Source organism: Aedes aegypti, chromosome 1, assembly GCF_002204515.2.
Source record: "Aedes aegypti strain LVP_AGWG chromosome 1, AaegL5.0 Primary Assembly, whole genome shotgun sequence".
In the NCBI taxonomy this organism is placed as follows: Eukaryota; Metazoa; Arthropoda; class Insecta; order Diptera; family Culicidae; genus Aedes; species Aedes aegypti.
In genome coordinates, this window is record NC_035107.1 from 61,978,692 (window position 1) to 61,994,576 (window position 15,885).

Sequence of the window (15,885 nt, forward strand, 5' to 3'; positions counted from 1 at the left end):
GATCAATCGGGAGAAAGTTCAACTTACCCTATCGACCAGACGTCGCACGGTTGCGACCAGCCCAGCTCCAGGATTACTTCCGGCGCCCGGTAGTGGCGCGTTGACACGATCGTACTGTGGTGCTCGTGATCGAACGTGGCACTGCCAAAGTCGATCAACCGAATGTCGGTGCACTTGACGCGACGGACCTCACGGTTCTGTGAACGGCAGATTATGGAATAAGTGAGTCTTGAACGACTTGGAGGAGATTTACGTTACCTTTCGGCCGTTGAACGTCGTCGTGAACTCCGAGTCCACAAACAGGATATTCTCCGGCTTCAGATCCGTGTGGGTGAGTTTGTTTTCGTGCAGGAATTTGACCGCGTAGCACAGCTGGTAGGCCATGTGCCGCACGTGATCCATCGGGTAGGGTTCGTAGTTGTTTTCTCTCTGTTGGAGATTCGCAAAAGAAATGAGAAATTAGGGATCTGAATTAAAGGGATCATGACCAAGGTCTACTCACTAGAAAGTCGAAAACACTGAGCCCCAGCATTTCGAACGCGATGCACATGTGACCATGGTAATCGAACCAGTCCAGCATTTTGACACACAAACTGTAACGAGACAATACAAGAAACGAGATCAGTGAGGATCAGCTCGTGATCACGTCGGTGATCGCGCCAATAATTACTGCTGGAAAGTTGGATCCTTTTCGGCGATCTTCTCCAGGGCGTTGATCTCCAGCTTGGCTGCTTCCCGGTACTTTTCGACGTTCTTGATCACCTTCAGTGCCATGGTGTGTTCCCTGCGGAAGAAATTTTCAATGGACGATCGTCAACAAAGCGATAGAGTCATAAAACGATCATTTGATTGAGCAACAACAATGGAAACAGTGGAGAGCAGAATGGTGATCTGATCCGCCTAATGGTTTTACTACAGCGCCGATCAATTCTGAACAACGACGACGAAGACGTCGAGATTGCGATGGGTGGGCGTCCTTTCCTTTTACGGCGGTCCGAACTAACTGGATTAACACTCGATCAACGAACGCGAACGACCGTTGTTGTAGATCACTTCCCATTGTAGTAGAGTTAGGAAGAAACGAATCGATTTGGAGGTAGCTTCGGTTCGAATTGACAAAACACCTTCGGCGCCAAAAATGGACGATTCTGATTGCGAAAAAATGGTAATGGTGTGAAATGATGCGGGATTGTGAAGAGGAATGCAATGGCTGAAGTTGGTAGCCGCTAGTATTTTACATTGTTAAGCAGATAGTTCCGTTCCGAAAATGGGGAAATTATTCCGATGCTTGTCGAAGCCATGATTTAATGATTTCGGGGGCACTTTGGAGATCTTCTGGATCTGCACGCTAAATGCTTCTTATGTAGCTACTGGCAGAGTCGTATTTGAATTTCTCCAGAAGAGATTCTTTGGGATCTATAAAAGAGATTTTTCGAAATCACCACAAGATTCTACGAAATTTCCAGAAGAGATTCTTCGGAATCTCCGGAAAAGGTTCTTCGGAAACTCAGGAAGAGACTTTTCGGAATCTCCGGAAAAAATTCTTCGGAATCTCCAAACAAGATTTTTGGAGTCTTTAAAAACACTATTCGACAACTCCAAAAGATATTCTTCGGAATCCTCAGAAGAGATTCTTCGGAATCTTCAGAAGAGATTATTTGGAATCTCCAGAAGAGATTATTTGGAATCCAGACGAGATAGTTCGGAATCTTAAAAAGAGATTCTTCGGGATCTCCAGAAGAAATTTTTCGGAATCTGCAGAAGAGATTCTTCGAAATCTCCAGAAGCGATTCTTCGGAATCTCTAGACAAGTATCTTCCTGAATCTCCAGAAAAGCATCTGCCAGAACCTCCAGAAAAGTTTCTTCGAAATCTCCAGAAGAGGTTCTTCGGAATCTTCAGAAGATATTCGTCGGAATCTACAGTAGAGATTCTTCGAAATCTCCAGAAGAGGTATTTGGAATCTCCAGAAAATATTCTTCGAAGCCTTCAGAAGAGATTTTTAGAGTCTTGAAACATTTTTTCAACAACTCCAAATGACATTCTTCGGAATCTCCAGAAGAGTATTTTCCTGAATCTCCAGTAGAGCATCTTCCTGAATCTCTAGAAGAGATTCTTCGGAATCTCCGGAAGAGATTCTTCGGAATCTCCATAAGAGATTATTTGGAATCCAGAAGAGATTCTTCGGAATCTGAGGAAGTGATTCTTCGGAATCTCCAGAAGAAATTTTTCCGAATCTGCAGAAGAGATTCTTTTGAATCTCCAGAAGAGATTCTTCAGAATCTCTAGAAAAGTTTCTTCGAAATCTTAAGAAAAGATTCTTCGGAATCTCCAGAAGATATTCCTCGGAATCTTCAGAAAAGATTCTTAGAAATCTCTAGAAGAGAATCTTCCTGAATCTCCAGAAGAGTATTTTCCTGAATCTCCAGAAGAGATTTTTCGGAATGTCCAGAAGAGATTCTTCGAAATCTCCAGAAAAGATTCTTCGAAATCTCCAGAAGAGATTCTTCGAAATCTCCAGAAGAGATCCATCCGAATCTCCAGAAGAGATTCTTCGGAATCTCCAGAAAAGATTCTTCGGAATCTCCAGAAGAGATTCTTCGGAATCTTCAGAAGAGATTCTTCGGAATCTCCAGAAGAGATTCTTCGGAATCTCCAGAAGAGATTCTTCGGAATCTCCAGAAGAGATTCTTCGGAATCTCCAGAAGAGATTCTTCGGAATCTCCAGAAGAGATTCTTTGGAATCTCCAGAAGAGATTCTTCGGAATCTCCAGAAGAGATTCTTCGGAATCTCCAGAAGAGATTCTTCGGAATCTCCAGAAGAGATTCTTCGGAATCTCCAGAAGAGATTCTTCGGAATCTCCAGAAGAGATTCTTCGGAATCTCCAGAAGAGATTCTTCGGAATCTCCAGAAGAGATTCTTCGGAATCTCCAGAAGAGATTCTTCGGAATCTCCAGAAGAGATTCTTCGGAATCTCCAGAAGAGATTCTTCGGAATCTCCAGAAGAAGTTTTTCGGAATCTCCAGAAGAGATTCTTCGGAATCACCAGAAGAGATTCTTCGGAATCTCCAGAAGAGATTCTTCCGTATCTTAAGAAGAGATTCTTCCGAATCTCCAGAAGAGATTCTTCCAAATCTCCAGAAAAGATTCTTCCGAATCTCCAGGAGAGATTCTTCGGAATCTCCAGGAAAAAATACTCGGAATCTTCAGGAGAGTTTCTTCGGAATCTATAGGAGATTCTTCGGAATCTCCAGGAGACATTCTTCGGAATCCCCAGAAGATTCTTCGGAATCTTCAGGAGAAATTCTTCGGAATCTCCAGGAGAAATTTTTCGGAATCTTCAGGAGATATTCTTCGGAATCTCCAGGAGAGATTTTTCGAAATTTCGAGGAGATTCTTCATAGTCTCCAGAAGAAATTCTTCGGAATTTTCAAGTGAGATTCTTCGAAATCTCGTAGAGAGTTTCTTCGAAATTTCGAAGAGAGATTCTCCTAAATCTCCAGGAGAGATTCTTTGGAATCTCCAGGAGAGATTCTTCGGAATCTCCAGGAGAGATTCTTCGGAATCTCCAGGAGAGCTTCTTCGGAATCTCCAGGAGAGATTCTTTGGAATCTCCAGGAGAGATTCTTCGGTATTTCCATAAGAGATTCTTCGAAATCTCCAGGACAGATTCTTCAGAATCTCCAGGAGAGATTCTTTGGAATCTGCAGGAAGAAATTCTTGGAATTTTCAGGAGAAATTCTTCGGAATCTCCAGGAGATATTCTTCAGAATCTCCAGGAGAGATTTTTCGAAATCTCGAGGAGAGATTCTTCGTAGTCTCCAGAAGTGATTCTTTGGAATTTTTAAGAGATTCTTCAAAATCTCCAGGAGAGATTCTTCGGAATCCGCAGGAGAAATATATCGGAATCTCCAGAAGAGGTTCTTCGGAATCTCCAGAACAAATTCTTCGGAATCTCCAGAAGAGTATTTTCCTGAATCTCCAGAAGAGCATTTTCCTGAATCTCCAGAAGAGATTCTTCGGAATCTCAGGAAGAGATTCTTCGGAATCTCCATAAGAGATTATTTGGAATCCAGAAGAGATTCTTCGGAATCTGAGGAAGTGATTCTTCGGAATCTCCAGAAGAAATTTTTCCGAATCTGCAGAAGAGATTCTTTTGAATCTCCAGAAGAGATTCTTCAGAATCTCTAGAAAAGTTTCTTCGAAATCTTAAGAAAAGATTCTTCGGAATCTCCAGAAGATATTCTTCGGAATCTCCAGAAGATATTCCTCGGAATCTTCAGAGGAGATTCTTAGAAATCTCTAGAAGAGAATCTTCCTGAATCTCCAGAAGAGTATTTTCCTGAATCTCCAGAAGAGATTTTTCGGAATGTGTAGAAGAGATTCTTCGAAATCTCCAGAAAAGATTCTTCGAAATCTCCAGAAGAGATTCTTCGAAATCACCAGAAGAGATCCATCCAAATCTCCAGAAGAGATTCTTCGGAATCTCCAGAAGAGATTCTTCGGAATCTCCAGAAGAGATTCTTCCGTATCTTAAGAAGAGATGCTTCCGAATCTCCAGAAGAGATTCTTCCAAATCTCCAGAAAAGATTCTTCCGAATCTCCAGGAGAGATTCTTCGGAATCTCCAGGAAGAAATACTCGGAATCTTCAGGTGAGATTCTTCGGACTCTATAGGAGATTCTTCGGAATCTCCAGGAGACATTCTTCGGAATCCCCAGAAGATTCTTCGGAATCCTCAGGAGAAATTCTTCGGAATCTCCAGGAGATATTTTTCGGAATCTCCAGGAGATATTCTTCTGAATCTCCAGGAGAGATTTTTCGAAATTTCGAGGAGAGAATCTTCGTAGTCTCCAGAAGAGATTCTTCGGAATCTCCAGAAAAGATTCTTCGGAATCTCCAGAAAAGATTCTTCGGAATCTCCAGAAGAGATTCTTCGGAATCTCCAGAAGAGATTCTTCGGAATCTCCAGAAGAGATTCTTCGGAATCTCCAGAAGAGATTCTTCGGAATCTCCAGAAGAGATTCTTCGGAATCTCCAGAAGAGATTCTTCGGAATCTCCAGAAGAGATTCTTCGGAATCTCCAGAAGAGATTCTTCGGAATCTCCAGAAGAGATTCTTCGGAATCTCCAGAAGAGATTCTTCGGAATCTCCAGAAGAGATTCTTCGGAGTCTCGAGACGAGATCATTCGGAATCTCCAGAAGAGATTCTTCGGAATCTCCAGAAGAGATTCTTCGGAATCTTAAGAAGAGATTCTTCGGAATCTCCAGAAGAGATTCTTCGGAATCTCCAGAAGAGATTCTTCGGAGTCTCGAGACGAGATCATTCGGAATCTCCAGAAGAGATTCTTCGGAATCTCCAGAAGAGATTCTTCGGAGTCTCGAGACGAGATCATTCGGAATCTCCAGAAGAGATTCTTCGGAATCTCCAGAAGAGATTCTTCGGAATCTCCAGAAGAGATTCTTCGGAATCTCCAGAAGAGATTCTTCGGAATCTCCAGAAGAGATTCTTCGGAATCTCCAGAAGAGATTCTTCGGAATCTCCAGAAGAGATTCTTCGGAATCTCCAGAAGAGATTCTTCCGAATCTCCAGAAGAGATTCTTCGGAATCTCCAGAAGAGATTCTTCCGAATCTCCAGAAGAGATTCTTCGGAGTCTCCAGAAGAGATTCTTCGGAATCTCCAGAAGAGATTCTTCGGAATCTCCAGAAGAGATTCTTCGATGTCTAGACACGAGATCCTTTGGAGTCTCGAGACGAGATCCTTCGGAGTCTCGAGACGAGATCCTTCGGAGTCTCGAGACGAGATCCTTCGGAGTCTCGAGACGAGATCCTTCGGAGTCTCGAGACGAGATCCTTCGGAGTCTCGAGACGAGATCATTCGGAGTCTCGAGACGAGATCCTTCGGAGTCTCGAGACGAGATCCTTCGGAGTCTCGAGACGAGATCCTTCGGAGTCTCGAGACGAGATCCTTCGGAGTCTCGAGACGAGATCCTTCGGAGTCTCGAGACGAGATCCTTCGGAGTCTCGAGACGAGATCATTCGGAGTCTCGAGACGAGATCCTTCGGAGTCTCGAGACGAGATCCTTCGGAGTCTCGAGACGAGATCCTTCGGAGTCTCGAGACGAGATCCTTCGGAGTCTCGAGACGAGATCCTTCGGAGTCTCGAGACGAGATCCTTCGGAGTCTCGAGACGAGATCATTCGGAGTCTCGAGACGAGATCCTTCGCAGTCTCGAGACGAGATCCTTCGGAGTCTCGAGACGAGATCCTTCGGAGTCTCGAGACGAGATCCTTCGGAGTCTCGAGACGAGATCCTTCGGAGTCTCGAGACGAGATCCTTCGGAATCTCGAGACGAGATCCTTCGGAGTCTCGAGACGAGATCGTTCGGAGTCTCGAGACGAGATCGTTCGGAGTCTCGAGACGAGATCGTTCGGAGTCTCGAGACGAGATGAGTCTCGAGGCGAGATCCTTCCTGCCCATATTCGCATAACAGTCTCATGTTCTATGGGATTTTCTATATACATGGGATTGTTATGCGAATATGGGCAGTTTCGGAGTCTCGAGACGGGATTCTTCGGAGTCTTTAGACGAGATCCTTCAAAGTTTCGAGACGAGATCCTTCGGAATCTCGAGACTAGATCCTTCAAAATCTCGACGAGATCTTTTGAAATCCAGAGTATTCTTCGGGTCCCTGACAAAGATTCTGTGGAACTCCCAGACCTCCTATTTCCATTGTCAGTTGCTTCAATATCATTAGAACTAATCGATCATCTTGGTTCATACTTACATTTCCAAATCCTTGACTTTCACCACCCTGCCAAACGTTCCCTCGCCTAGGGTGGCCAGGATTTTATCTGCCGAGTAGAGGAGAAGAGCATACCGGAGGAGAGAAGAGAGCAAAAAAGAGAAAGAGAATACAGAAATTGAAACGATTAGCGATCACGGTTGACAGTTACACACAGTTTCTCTCTGTGTGTGTGTTTGTGTGGTTGTGAGTTTCTTAAGTTCTTATATCAAAATCTACGAAGAGTTTCCGGTGACCTACAAGTGTACTTGTTTCTATTGATCTGCGTTTTTCGAACTTTTAGCTCTCTTCTGGATTAGTGGGCGCGGATTCGATTTTTTTGAACGAGAGAGTGAGACAAAGATAGAGAGAGTCACGGGTTTCGCGGAAGAATGAAAAAGATTGCAAGAAGTAGGGATGTCAAACAAAAATTTCCGTGATTTTAGTTGAAATTTCTCATTTATCGATTAGAAGTGGTTACAGTCTGCCAAACTTCTGGAAACGTAGAATCCATTCATCTGCAATGAATCTGCTTCTGCTTCATCTTGTAGAAACTGTCATAATTTTTGATCGAAAAGCCGATCACAGGTGAATGGATTCGAGCATTTCAATGTGTACCGATTTCCCATTACCGGCAGACTAGTAAAACCCCAAGTGACTCATCAAATGAAACTGAAAACCGCGATCTGGGAGCACTGGATTGATGGAATATCCTCCCGCTGTTTTGGCAGCAGGGGAACATCGCTTCCTAGGGATGTTCCACCACGTTCCAAAAAATGCTCCGGACTTACCGAGGGGGGGCGAGAACGCGATCGCGACCGAAAGGGAGAGGGGCAGTAGAGGTAAGTTACCAAAAAATTAAATATTAAAGAATTTAAATTAATGCTTCACGAACATCTGTTATGAAGAATGTCGCCAGTGTGGTAAATCAAATGCCCATCAGCATCATCCCTGACGGATGGTTGTTTCTGTGCTCGCCAATGATTATCATCATCATCATCATCATCATGGTCATCCATCGCGTTGATCAACGTAGAGATGCATCATCGAGCATCATGATCATCATCATCGATCATCGGTTTCGGTTTTCGATTTCGGGGTTATCGTGGTCATCAAGTATTGATCGATTCGGATCCATTTCAAGAGGGATAGGGCCGCCATGTTGGCATCATCATCGTCATCGTCATCGATCGGTTCCGTTCGGGATTGGCATTTCACAGAAGGCACACGCACACACATTGGGCACAATCGGTTTCGGTTTCGGTTCGGTTTCGGTTCGTTGGGGCGAGAAGAGGCGTTGGGCGACACACACACATTAACCACCAGTGGGGGAAGGCACACATCATCATCATCATCATCAAATCATTGATCATATCGAAGAAGAGACACGAGAAAAATACGGTATCGATTTGCGATAAGATAATTAGTTCGAAAAAAATATAAGAAAAAATTTGGTATACAAATATAAATACACTCTATTGATTTGTTTGGCTTAGTGATTATCAGGCGGAGCGGTTATCAATCGGTAAAAATAAGTTTGTCACAGATTACTCAAAACTGGGTAAGTTACAACATAAAATCACTCGTTTTTTCTTACTCGTATAAAATAACTTATTGTGATTCAAACGAACACGCACACATATATGAACAATATTGGGACGACGCAACTCAAACATGCTTCACACACACAAACACACTGTCTTCCAGTTGTTATCTCGTCGCTTCTCACGCACACTTGTAAAGTTTTATGAATGAACATTGTGACAGCATTTACCTGAGCAGCGGCCACGAACACACAGGTTACTGCGATGCATTATCATTCGGATGTTCCGACACACTCTCACAAGTAATGTATCGCACGTGTGTGGGTGTGTGCGTGTTGGTTAGTAGCATGATGGGCGTCAGTACTTTTGTCCGGGATTTGCACGCTGGCCTTGTTCGTTAATACAGCTTTCAATAAGCGCTAATGATTGGCGCAATCAAGTTCACTTTCTGACAGGGATCAAATGATCTGACGTTCGACTTGTATCGTTTGATAGCTAATCGATCTTATCGATTGACTGTCAAATGACAGCAAGCAAACCTCAGATCGCTTGATCCCTGTAAAAAAGTGAGATTGACTGTGGCAACCATTAGCGCTTGTTAAAAGCTAAAATCGTTCTACTCAAATGTTGTAGGTTCGCATGAACAGAATGGATAACAAAGAAAAAAAACACATATACATGCAGACGTAATCAAACAAAACGGAGCGAACATTTGATAGTTTGCTATTCTAAAAAAATAATGAGTAGTCATGAATAGTTTGAATTACAGAGTACTCCATTAGTAATGGTTGTCACTATCAATCTCACCTTCTGATAGGGATACTGTCTGATCCACATAATTTGCAATAAACAATGATCGACAGCGAAAAAGCCGAATCGTGTGACCCTTACCAGAAAGTGAGCTTGATTGTAAGCGCTAATTCATATAGAACTGGAAATAATTAATTTAATGCTTGGTTTTGGACTCAAAATTCTGCGTAGGAAACATTATAATGCTATAAACCTTTTTTTCTCAGGTCAAAAACTTCGAAGAAAATTTGAACTAAATTCGTAAAGAATTTTCAAAGTAATGCTAAATGGATTCTCAACAAAATTCTAAAAAAATAAACTTTGCAAAGCATTGATTAAGATCTCAAATTTCCTAGCGGTTTAACGAAATAGTGAAAGGTGTAGAAGTTCTTCGAAATTTCACGAAGAGGTATTTCAAAATATCCAGAAAAACTTGATTGGCATCGGCTAAAGAGATTATCCGGATTTTCCTGCAGCAGAAATTCATCGAATTCTACATTAGAGACTCTTCTGAATCTTTACAAGAGATTATTCTGAATCTCCAGAAGAGATTCTTCTGAATCTCCTCAAGACATTCTTCGGAATCTCCAGTAGAGGTTCTTCAGAATCTCCAAAGATATTTTTCTGAATCTCTAGGAGATATTCTTCTTATTCTCCAGAAGAGATTCATCGGAATCTCTAGAAAATATATTTGTGAATCTTCAGAAGAGATTCTTCTGAATCTTCAAAATGATTCTTCTCAATCTCCAAAATGATTCTTCTCAATCTCCAAAATGATTCTTCTGAATCTCCAGATTTTTTTTTTCTGAATCTCCAGAAGAGATTCTTCTTTATCACCAGAAGAGATTCTTCTGAATCTCATGGAAAGATTTGTCTGAATCTTCAGGAGAGATTCTTCTGAATCTCCAGGAGAGATTCTTCTGAATCTCCAGGAGAGATTCTTCTGAATCTCCAGGAGAGATTCTTCTGAATCTCCAGGAGAGATTCTTCTGAATCTCTAGGAGAGATTCTTTTGAATCTCTAGGAGAGATTTTTCTGAATCTCCAGGAGAGATTCTTCTGAATCTTCAGAGATTCTTCTGAATCTCTAGGAGATATTATTCTGAATCTCTAGAAGAGGTTCTTCTGATTCTTCAGAAGTGATTTTGATGAATTTTCACAAGAGGATTCCTCTGGATCTTCATAAGAGATTCTTTTTAATCTCCAGAAGAGATTCTCTGAATCTCCAGAAGAGATTTTCTGAATCTCCAGAAGAGTTTCTTCTGAATCTTCAGATTCTTCCGAATCTCCAGAAGAGATTCTTCCGATCTCCAGAAGAGATTCTTCCGAATCTCCAGAAGAGATTCTTCCGTAGCTGCAAACGAGTTTCTTCAGAATCTCCAGAAAAGATTCTTCTAAATTTCCAGAAGAGATTCTCTGAACCTCCAGAAGAGATTATTTGAACTTCCAGAAGCGATTCCTTGAATTTCCAGAAGAGATTATTTGGAATTCCCAGAAGAAATTCTTCTAAATCTTTAGAAGAGATTCTTCTGAATCTTAAAAAAAAGATTCTTCTGAATCTCAAGAAAAGATTCTTCTGGATCTCTAGAAGAGATTCTTCGAAATATCCAAAAGAGATTCTTCTGAATCTCCAGAGATTTTTTTTTTTCAAAATCTCCCTAAGCAATTTTCCTGAATCTCCAGAAGAGATTCTTTTGAATTTCCAGAAGATTTTTTTTCGAATCTCCAGAAGAGATTCATCCGAATCTCCAGAAGAGATTTTTCTGAATCTCCAGAAGAGATTGTTCTGATTGTTCCGAATCTCCAGGAGAGATTCTTCCGAATCTCCAGGAGAGATTCTTCTGAAGCTTTAGAAGAGATTCATCTAGATCTTCATAGAGATTCTTCTGAATCTCCAGAAGAGATTGTACTGAATCTCCAGAAGAGATTGTTCTGAATCTCCAGAAGAGATTGTTTTGAATCTCCAGAAGAGATTGTTCTCAATCTCCAGAAGAGATTGTTCTGAATCTCCAGAAGAGATTGTTCTGAATCTCCAGAAGAGATTGTTCTGAATCTCCAGAAGAGATTGTTCTGAATCTCCAGAAGAGATTGTTCTGAATCTCCAGAAGAGATTTTTCTGAAACTCCAGAAGAGATTCATCCGAATCTCCAGAAGAGATTTTTCCTAATCTCCAGAAGAGATTCATCCGAATCTCCAGAAGAGATTCTTCCGAATCTCCAGAAGAGATTCATCCGAATCTCCAGAAGAGATTTTTCCTAATCTCCAGAAGAGATTCATCCGAATCTCCAGAGGAGATTCATCCGAATCTCCAGAAGAGATTCTTCCGAATCTCCACAAGAGATTCTTCCGAACCTCCAGAAGAGATTCTTCTGAATCTACAGAAGAGATTCTTCCAAATCTCCAGAAGAGATTCTTCCGAATCTCCAGAAGAGATTCTTCCGAATCTCCAGGAGAGATTCTTCCGAATCTCCAGGAGAGATTCTTCCGAATCTCCAGGAGAGATTCTTCCAAATCTCCAGAAGAGATTCTTCCGAATCTCCAGAAGAGATTCTTCCGAATCTCCAGAAGAGATTCTTCCGAATCTCCAGAAGAGATTCTTCCGAATTTCCAGAAGAGATTCTTCCGAATCTCCAGAAGAGATTATTTCGAATCTCCAGAAGAGATTCTTTCGAATTTCCAGAAGAGATTCTTTCAAATCTCCAGAAGAGATTCTTCCGAATCCCCAGAAGAGATTTTTCCGAATCTCCAGAAGGGATACTTCCGAATCTCCAGAAGGGATACTTCCGAATCTCCAGAAACCTCCAGAAGAGATTTTCCGAATCTCCAGAAGAGATTCTTCCGAATCCCCGGAAGAGATTTTTCCAAATCTCCAGAAGGGATACTTCCGAATCTCCAGAAACCTCCAGAAGAGATTCTTCCGAATCTCCAGAAGAGATTCTTCCGAACCTCCAGAAGAGATTCTTCCGAATCTCCAGAAATCTTCAAGAGATTTTTAAAATTTTCCCGAAGATTAAGAATCCTTACAAGAGATTCTATGAGATGTCGGCAAATTTTTTTCCAGGATCTTCATCGGAGTTTTTTTTTTGGGATCTCCAGAAGGTATTCTATAGAATCTCTCTTCTGGAAAACCAGAAGAATCCCTACGGGGTTTACAGCGAAAATTCTGTACGGAAAACCCACCGTGATCCTGAACGGGATTCTTAAATCTTACCGGAGTCCGTTTCGGGATAAGCAACGGAATCCAGAACGGGATTCCCAACGGAATTCTGATCTGATTTCTATAGGAATTCCAACGTAATCCCCATTGATGAGACCGCAACGCAAGTCCTGAAGGGATTCTTAGCGGAGTCCTGACGGACTCTCTAATCGAATGTCAACGATCTCTAGAATTGAAACTGATAAAAAACGCCGGACTTCTTTAGTGTTATTAGCGAACTCACACACGCAAGCAAATAAACAGTCAAAACGAATGCATCCTCCTCAAAAGGAAAACCTTACAAATGTGGTCAGTGCTTTGGGAATTCGGGACGACCTTGAGCTGCGCATCAACAGCTGATGCTGCAGCTGTTGCTGTTGCTGCAGCAGATGCTGCTGCTTGTAACCCGTATGAATTGGCATAATGGAACCACTACCGTTGTACAAACTGTTCCCATTCAGGTGCGACGACACGTTGGACACGGTGTAGGACTTCTGCAGACCTCCGGACGACCCTCCGCTGGCCACGATGCTTCCGTAGTGGTGATACCGTCCGCTCGTTCCACTGGCGCTGGGCATCTCGAACCTGGAGCTGTTCAACCGCTGGTGCGTGCTCGGCGACTTGATCCGATGCAGAGCCGTATTGGGCGACACTTCGCTGGCCATAGGATTCACCGTAGTGATCGCCTTCGCGCGGTCTTTGTGCTTCTTCTCTTCGATCGGAGCGTATTTCTGCAGGATGCTCTCGATCTGTTTGCGCTTGTGGTTACGCTCGATCTGCAGCGGATCGTTGGTCGGAGGAGTGGCTTCGTCGTCATCGTCGCTGTCGCTATCGCTATCGCTGGAGATTTGATCGGCGTCGAAGAAGCCCTGAGTTGTCGAACGCTGCACGTGCGGGAAGTGTCCGCTGCGACGGTTTTCTTTTTTTCGGTCTGACTCGGACGGAAGGGCGGCAGCCGAGTGCTGTAGGAAGTTGATGCCGGTGGTGTCGCTGCGCTTGTAGGGCTTGATCTGCCGGCGTGTTTTGCTGGTAGCTCCGCTGAGTATCGAACTGCTGTTGAGCTCGGATAGCAGTTCGTCCGGATCGTATTTGGACTTGTAGATGTTTTCCTTGCCAATGGCGGAGCTGGTCGAGCTGGAGGCCAGGGAGAGCGGTTTGCTTTCGTAGTAGCCGCTGTCTTTGCTGCGGGGTTTGAGGACATACTTGGACGAATTGCTGAGTTCACGGCCGTTGCGCTCGTAGAGCAGACTGTCGCCGGCGGTGGAGGAAGATGGTTTGCTCGAGTGAGCTAAGCTGAGCTCCGCTCGCTTTTTGTAGTAATCCATTTCGAGGGATTCGAGGAACTTGTTTCGATTTCGCTGCGTTGCCAGCCGGTACGGAGTTCGTTCTTTGTGGGAGGTGGAAGAAGCGTAGGAGTCGGTGGTTCTACAGCCGACGTTTGCCGTGGTGGCACTCTTGGACAGGGCGTTGAATCCCCGGGTGGAACCGAAGTTGGTTGGGGTCCGCTCGGGTTCCAGTGTCTTTTCCTTGTCGTCTTTGTCTTTCTCCTTGCGTCGGTGGACTCGATCGAGGATGTCGCAGTACTTGGACTCGAGTCGGGTGATTGTGGAACTGGCAGTTTCTCCGGTGGATGAAGATGTCGGTTTGTGGCGACTGGCAGGGACGGGAGTGCGCGTAGAGGCCACGGTTGGAGTTTTATCCTTGTCCTCTGTGGTATCACGCTAGGAGTTAGACGAAGATCAGTATAAGGGGTGATCGACTTTTTATGGGGGGTTTAAGAGGGTGGAAGCTTACTTTGGGTGACGAATCGAATCGTTTACCGAAGGTGCGGAACAGGGGCTTGTAGTACGAGCTCATAGTACTGTTGAAGCCGGAGTACGACGGTCGATGGACCGAATCACTGGAAGACCCGAGGCTGCCATAGTCGGACGTGACGGTCGATGAACTCTGGCGATCGCGGGCGAATATTGCGCTGCTGGACGCAGACGTGCTGAGCTCGTTGAAGCTAAATGCGAGAATGGGGAGTGGAGAGGAAGCATGAAGTGAAGTCAAGTCTCTACGAGAGCCCGATTGAGTGAAACGGAACGAGGTCAGCGGCGAGGTTCATTGCAGGTCAGTCGACTGTACTTTCGTTCAACGGTTCTGTGTGTCTGCCAGACAGGAAGAGCAAACATACATGGGTAAACAAATGCGAGCCACCACTAGCAGCACTGCGGTAGTTGGTCGCGCAATTGTTTGCGTTTGCTTTGGCCTTCTGCGCCGCGCATGCAAACAGAAAGATCAAGCTAAGAATAGCGCCGAATGCACATCCGTACGCGAAGCAAGCCATGGTTTGTAAACAAAACCGTGCTATCAATTGAAAAGTTTCAAATGGAAGAAACATTTCACCTCATTAGCCGGATCGATTAGCTAAAACGCATCGCTTGCTTAGTTCCGTTACCGATCGCGCGCGCACCGTGATTGACACCTCGCATTATCGCTTCTTCTTTGCTGCAACGTCACTTGATTGATTGTGTAGAAAACTGTGTCACCGTGGCGAAAAGTTCGGTTGGTTCAGTTGCCAAAATTAGATTTTACACTTTGTCGCGCATTTGGACATACACACACGCTCGTCGAGGTTATCCAACTTTTCGTCGTCGTAAGCTGTTTCCCGGAATCGTCCCACTGCGTTAACGAACCTCGCCGTAGTCTTCCGCTTCGAATCACTCAATCGCTTCAAACTCCATGAACTCCACCCCTAACTATCCCAGAAGATGACCATAGGGAACCGTACCGATACTGCGATGGTCGTTTGTCGAGCTTCTCGCTGGGATTGCGACGGAACCGCTGAAGGATACTGTTGCAACTGTCGGACAGCAGCTGCGTTACACTGGCCGTATTGCTGCGGACGTATCTGCGTCGACTCGTGCCAGCCGTAGTCGCAGTTGCAGTTGCACCCGCCGAAAGATCGGACGTTGACGTAGCCATTGTTGTTGTGTCACTCACGAAGAACACCACACAAACACACGCGGGGATCGCGGTTCAAGTAGGCGGCTTGCGGTTGTACGCCGCGCTTCTTCATAAAGATCTTGCAGGGGGGTCGGCGATCGCGCTGCACCGATGCTGATTGATCGCGCGCCACTGATCGCTTCTTTTCTTCTTTATCACAGTAGGCTGGGTAAAACAGCTGAGTCTAGCAGAGAGCGCGCGCGCCTTTGGAGTTCACTGCGCTGCACGCACTTTTTATTGGCTTCTCTAATGCAAATTTATTGCCGTTTGGACGGAACAGGACGGAGTTGCGTGTATCACTGTAGAACGGGAGTAAACACATGATTCGTATTTTCGGCGGCGAAGGCGATGGGACCAGAGAAGACGACTTCGACGAAGGGCAAGGAGTAGCCGGGGTGGAAAATTTTCTGCGATTAAATTTAAATGTAGAAACATTTTCTCACTCTCGTAGTTGCTCTCCCTTCGTCTTCGTCGTTTTCGTCGCCGGCATTGTCTACGTAGACCAGAAGCTGGGGACCAAGGCGCAAAGCCAGATCCAAACAAATCAACTACTTATAACACTGTAGGGAAGAAGCGCTTCTTGGG

General features: G+C 44.3%; 1 protein-coding gene across 19 annotated transcripts in view; it reads right to left on the reverse strand.

Moving 5' to 3' along the window:
- Positions 1-15,885, reverse strand: part of LOC5570105 (serine/threonine-protein kinase Doa) — a 369,353-nt gene that overhangs the window by 11,384 nt on the left and 342,084 nt on the right. For 18 of the 19 annotated variants that reach the window (XM_021837669.1, XM_021837668.1, XM_021837675.1 and 15 more), the window contains 6 exons: positions 7,680-7,752; positions 6,788-6,854; positions 671-784; positions 503-593; positions 259-429; positions 28-197 (listed from right to left, as the gene is read on the reverse strand). In XM_021837669.1, coding sequence (XP_021693361.1) covers positions 28-197; positions 259-429; positions 503-593; positions 671-784; positions 6,788-6,854; positions 7,680-7,752 — 686 coding nt within the window. Of the gene's footprint in view, positions 1-27; positions 198-258; positions 430-502; positions 594-670; positions 785-6,787; positions 6,855-7,679; positions 7,753-12,614; positions 14,034-14,106; positions 14,318-15,085; positions 15,600-15,885 lie in introns of those variants that run through there. The other variant, XM_021837652.1, reaches the window with a different exon arrangement.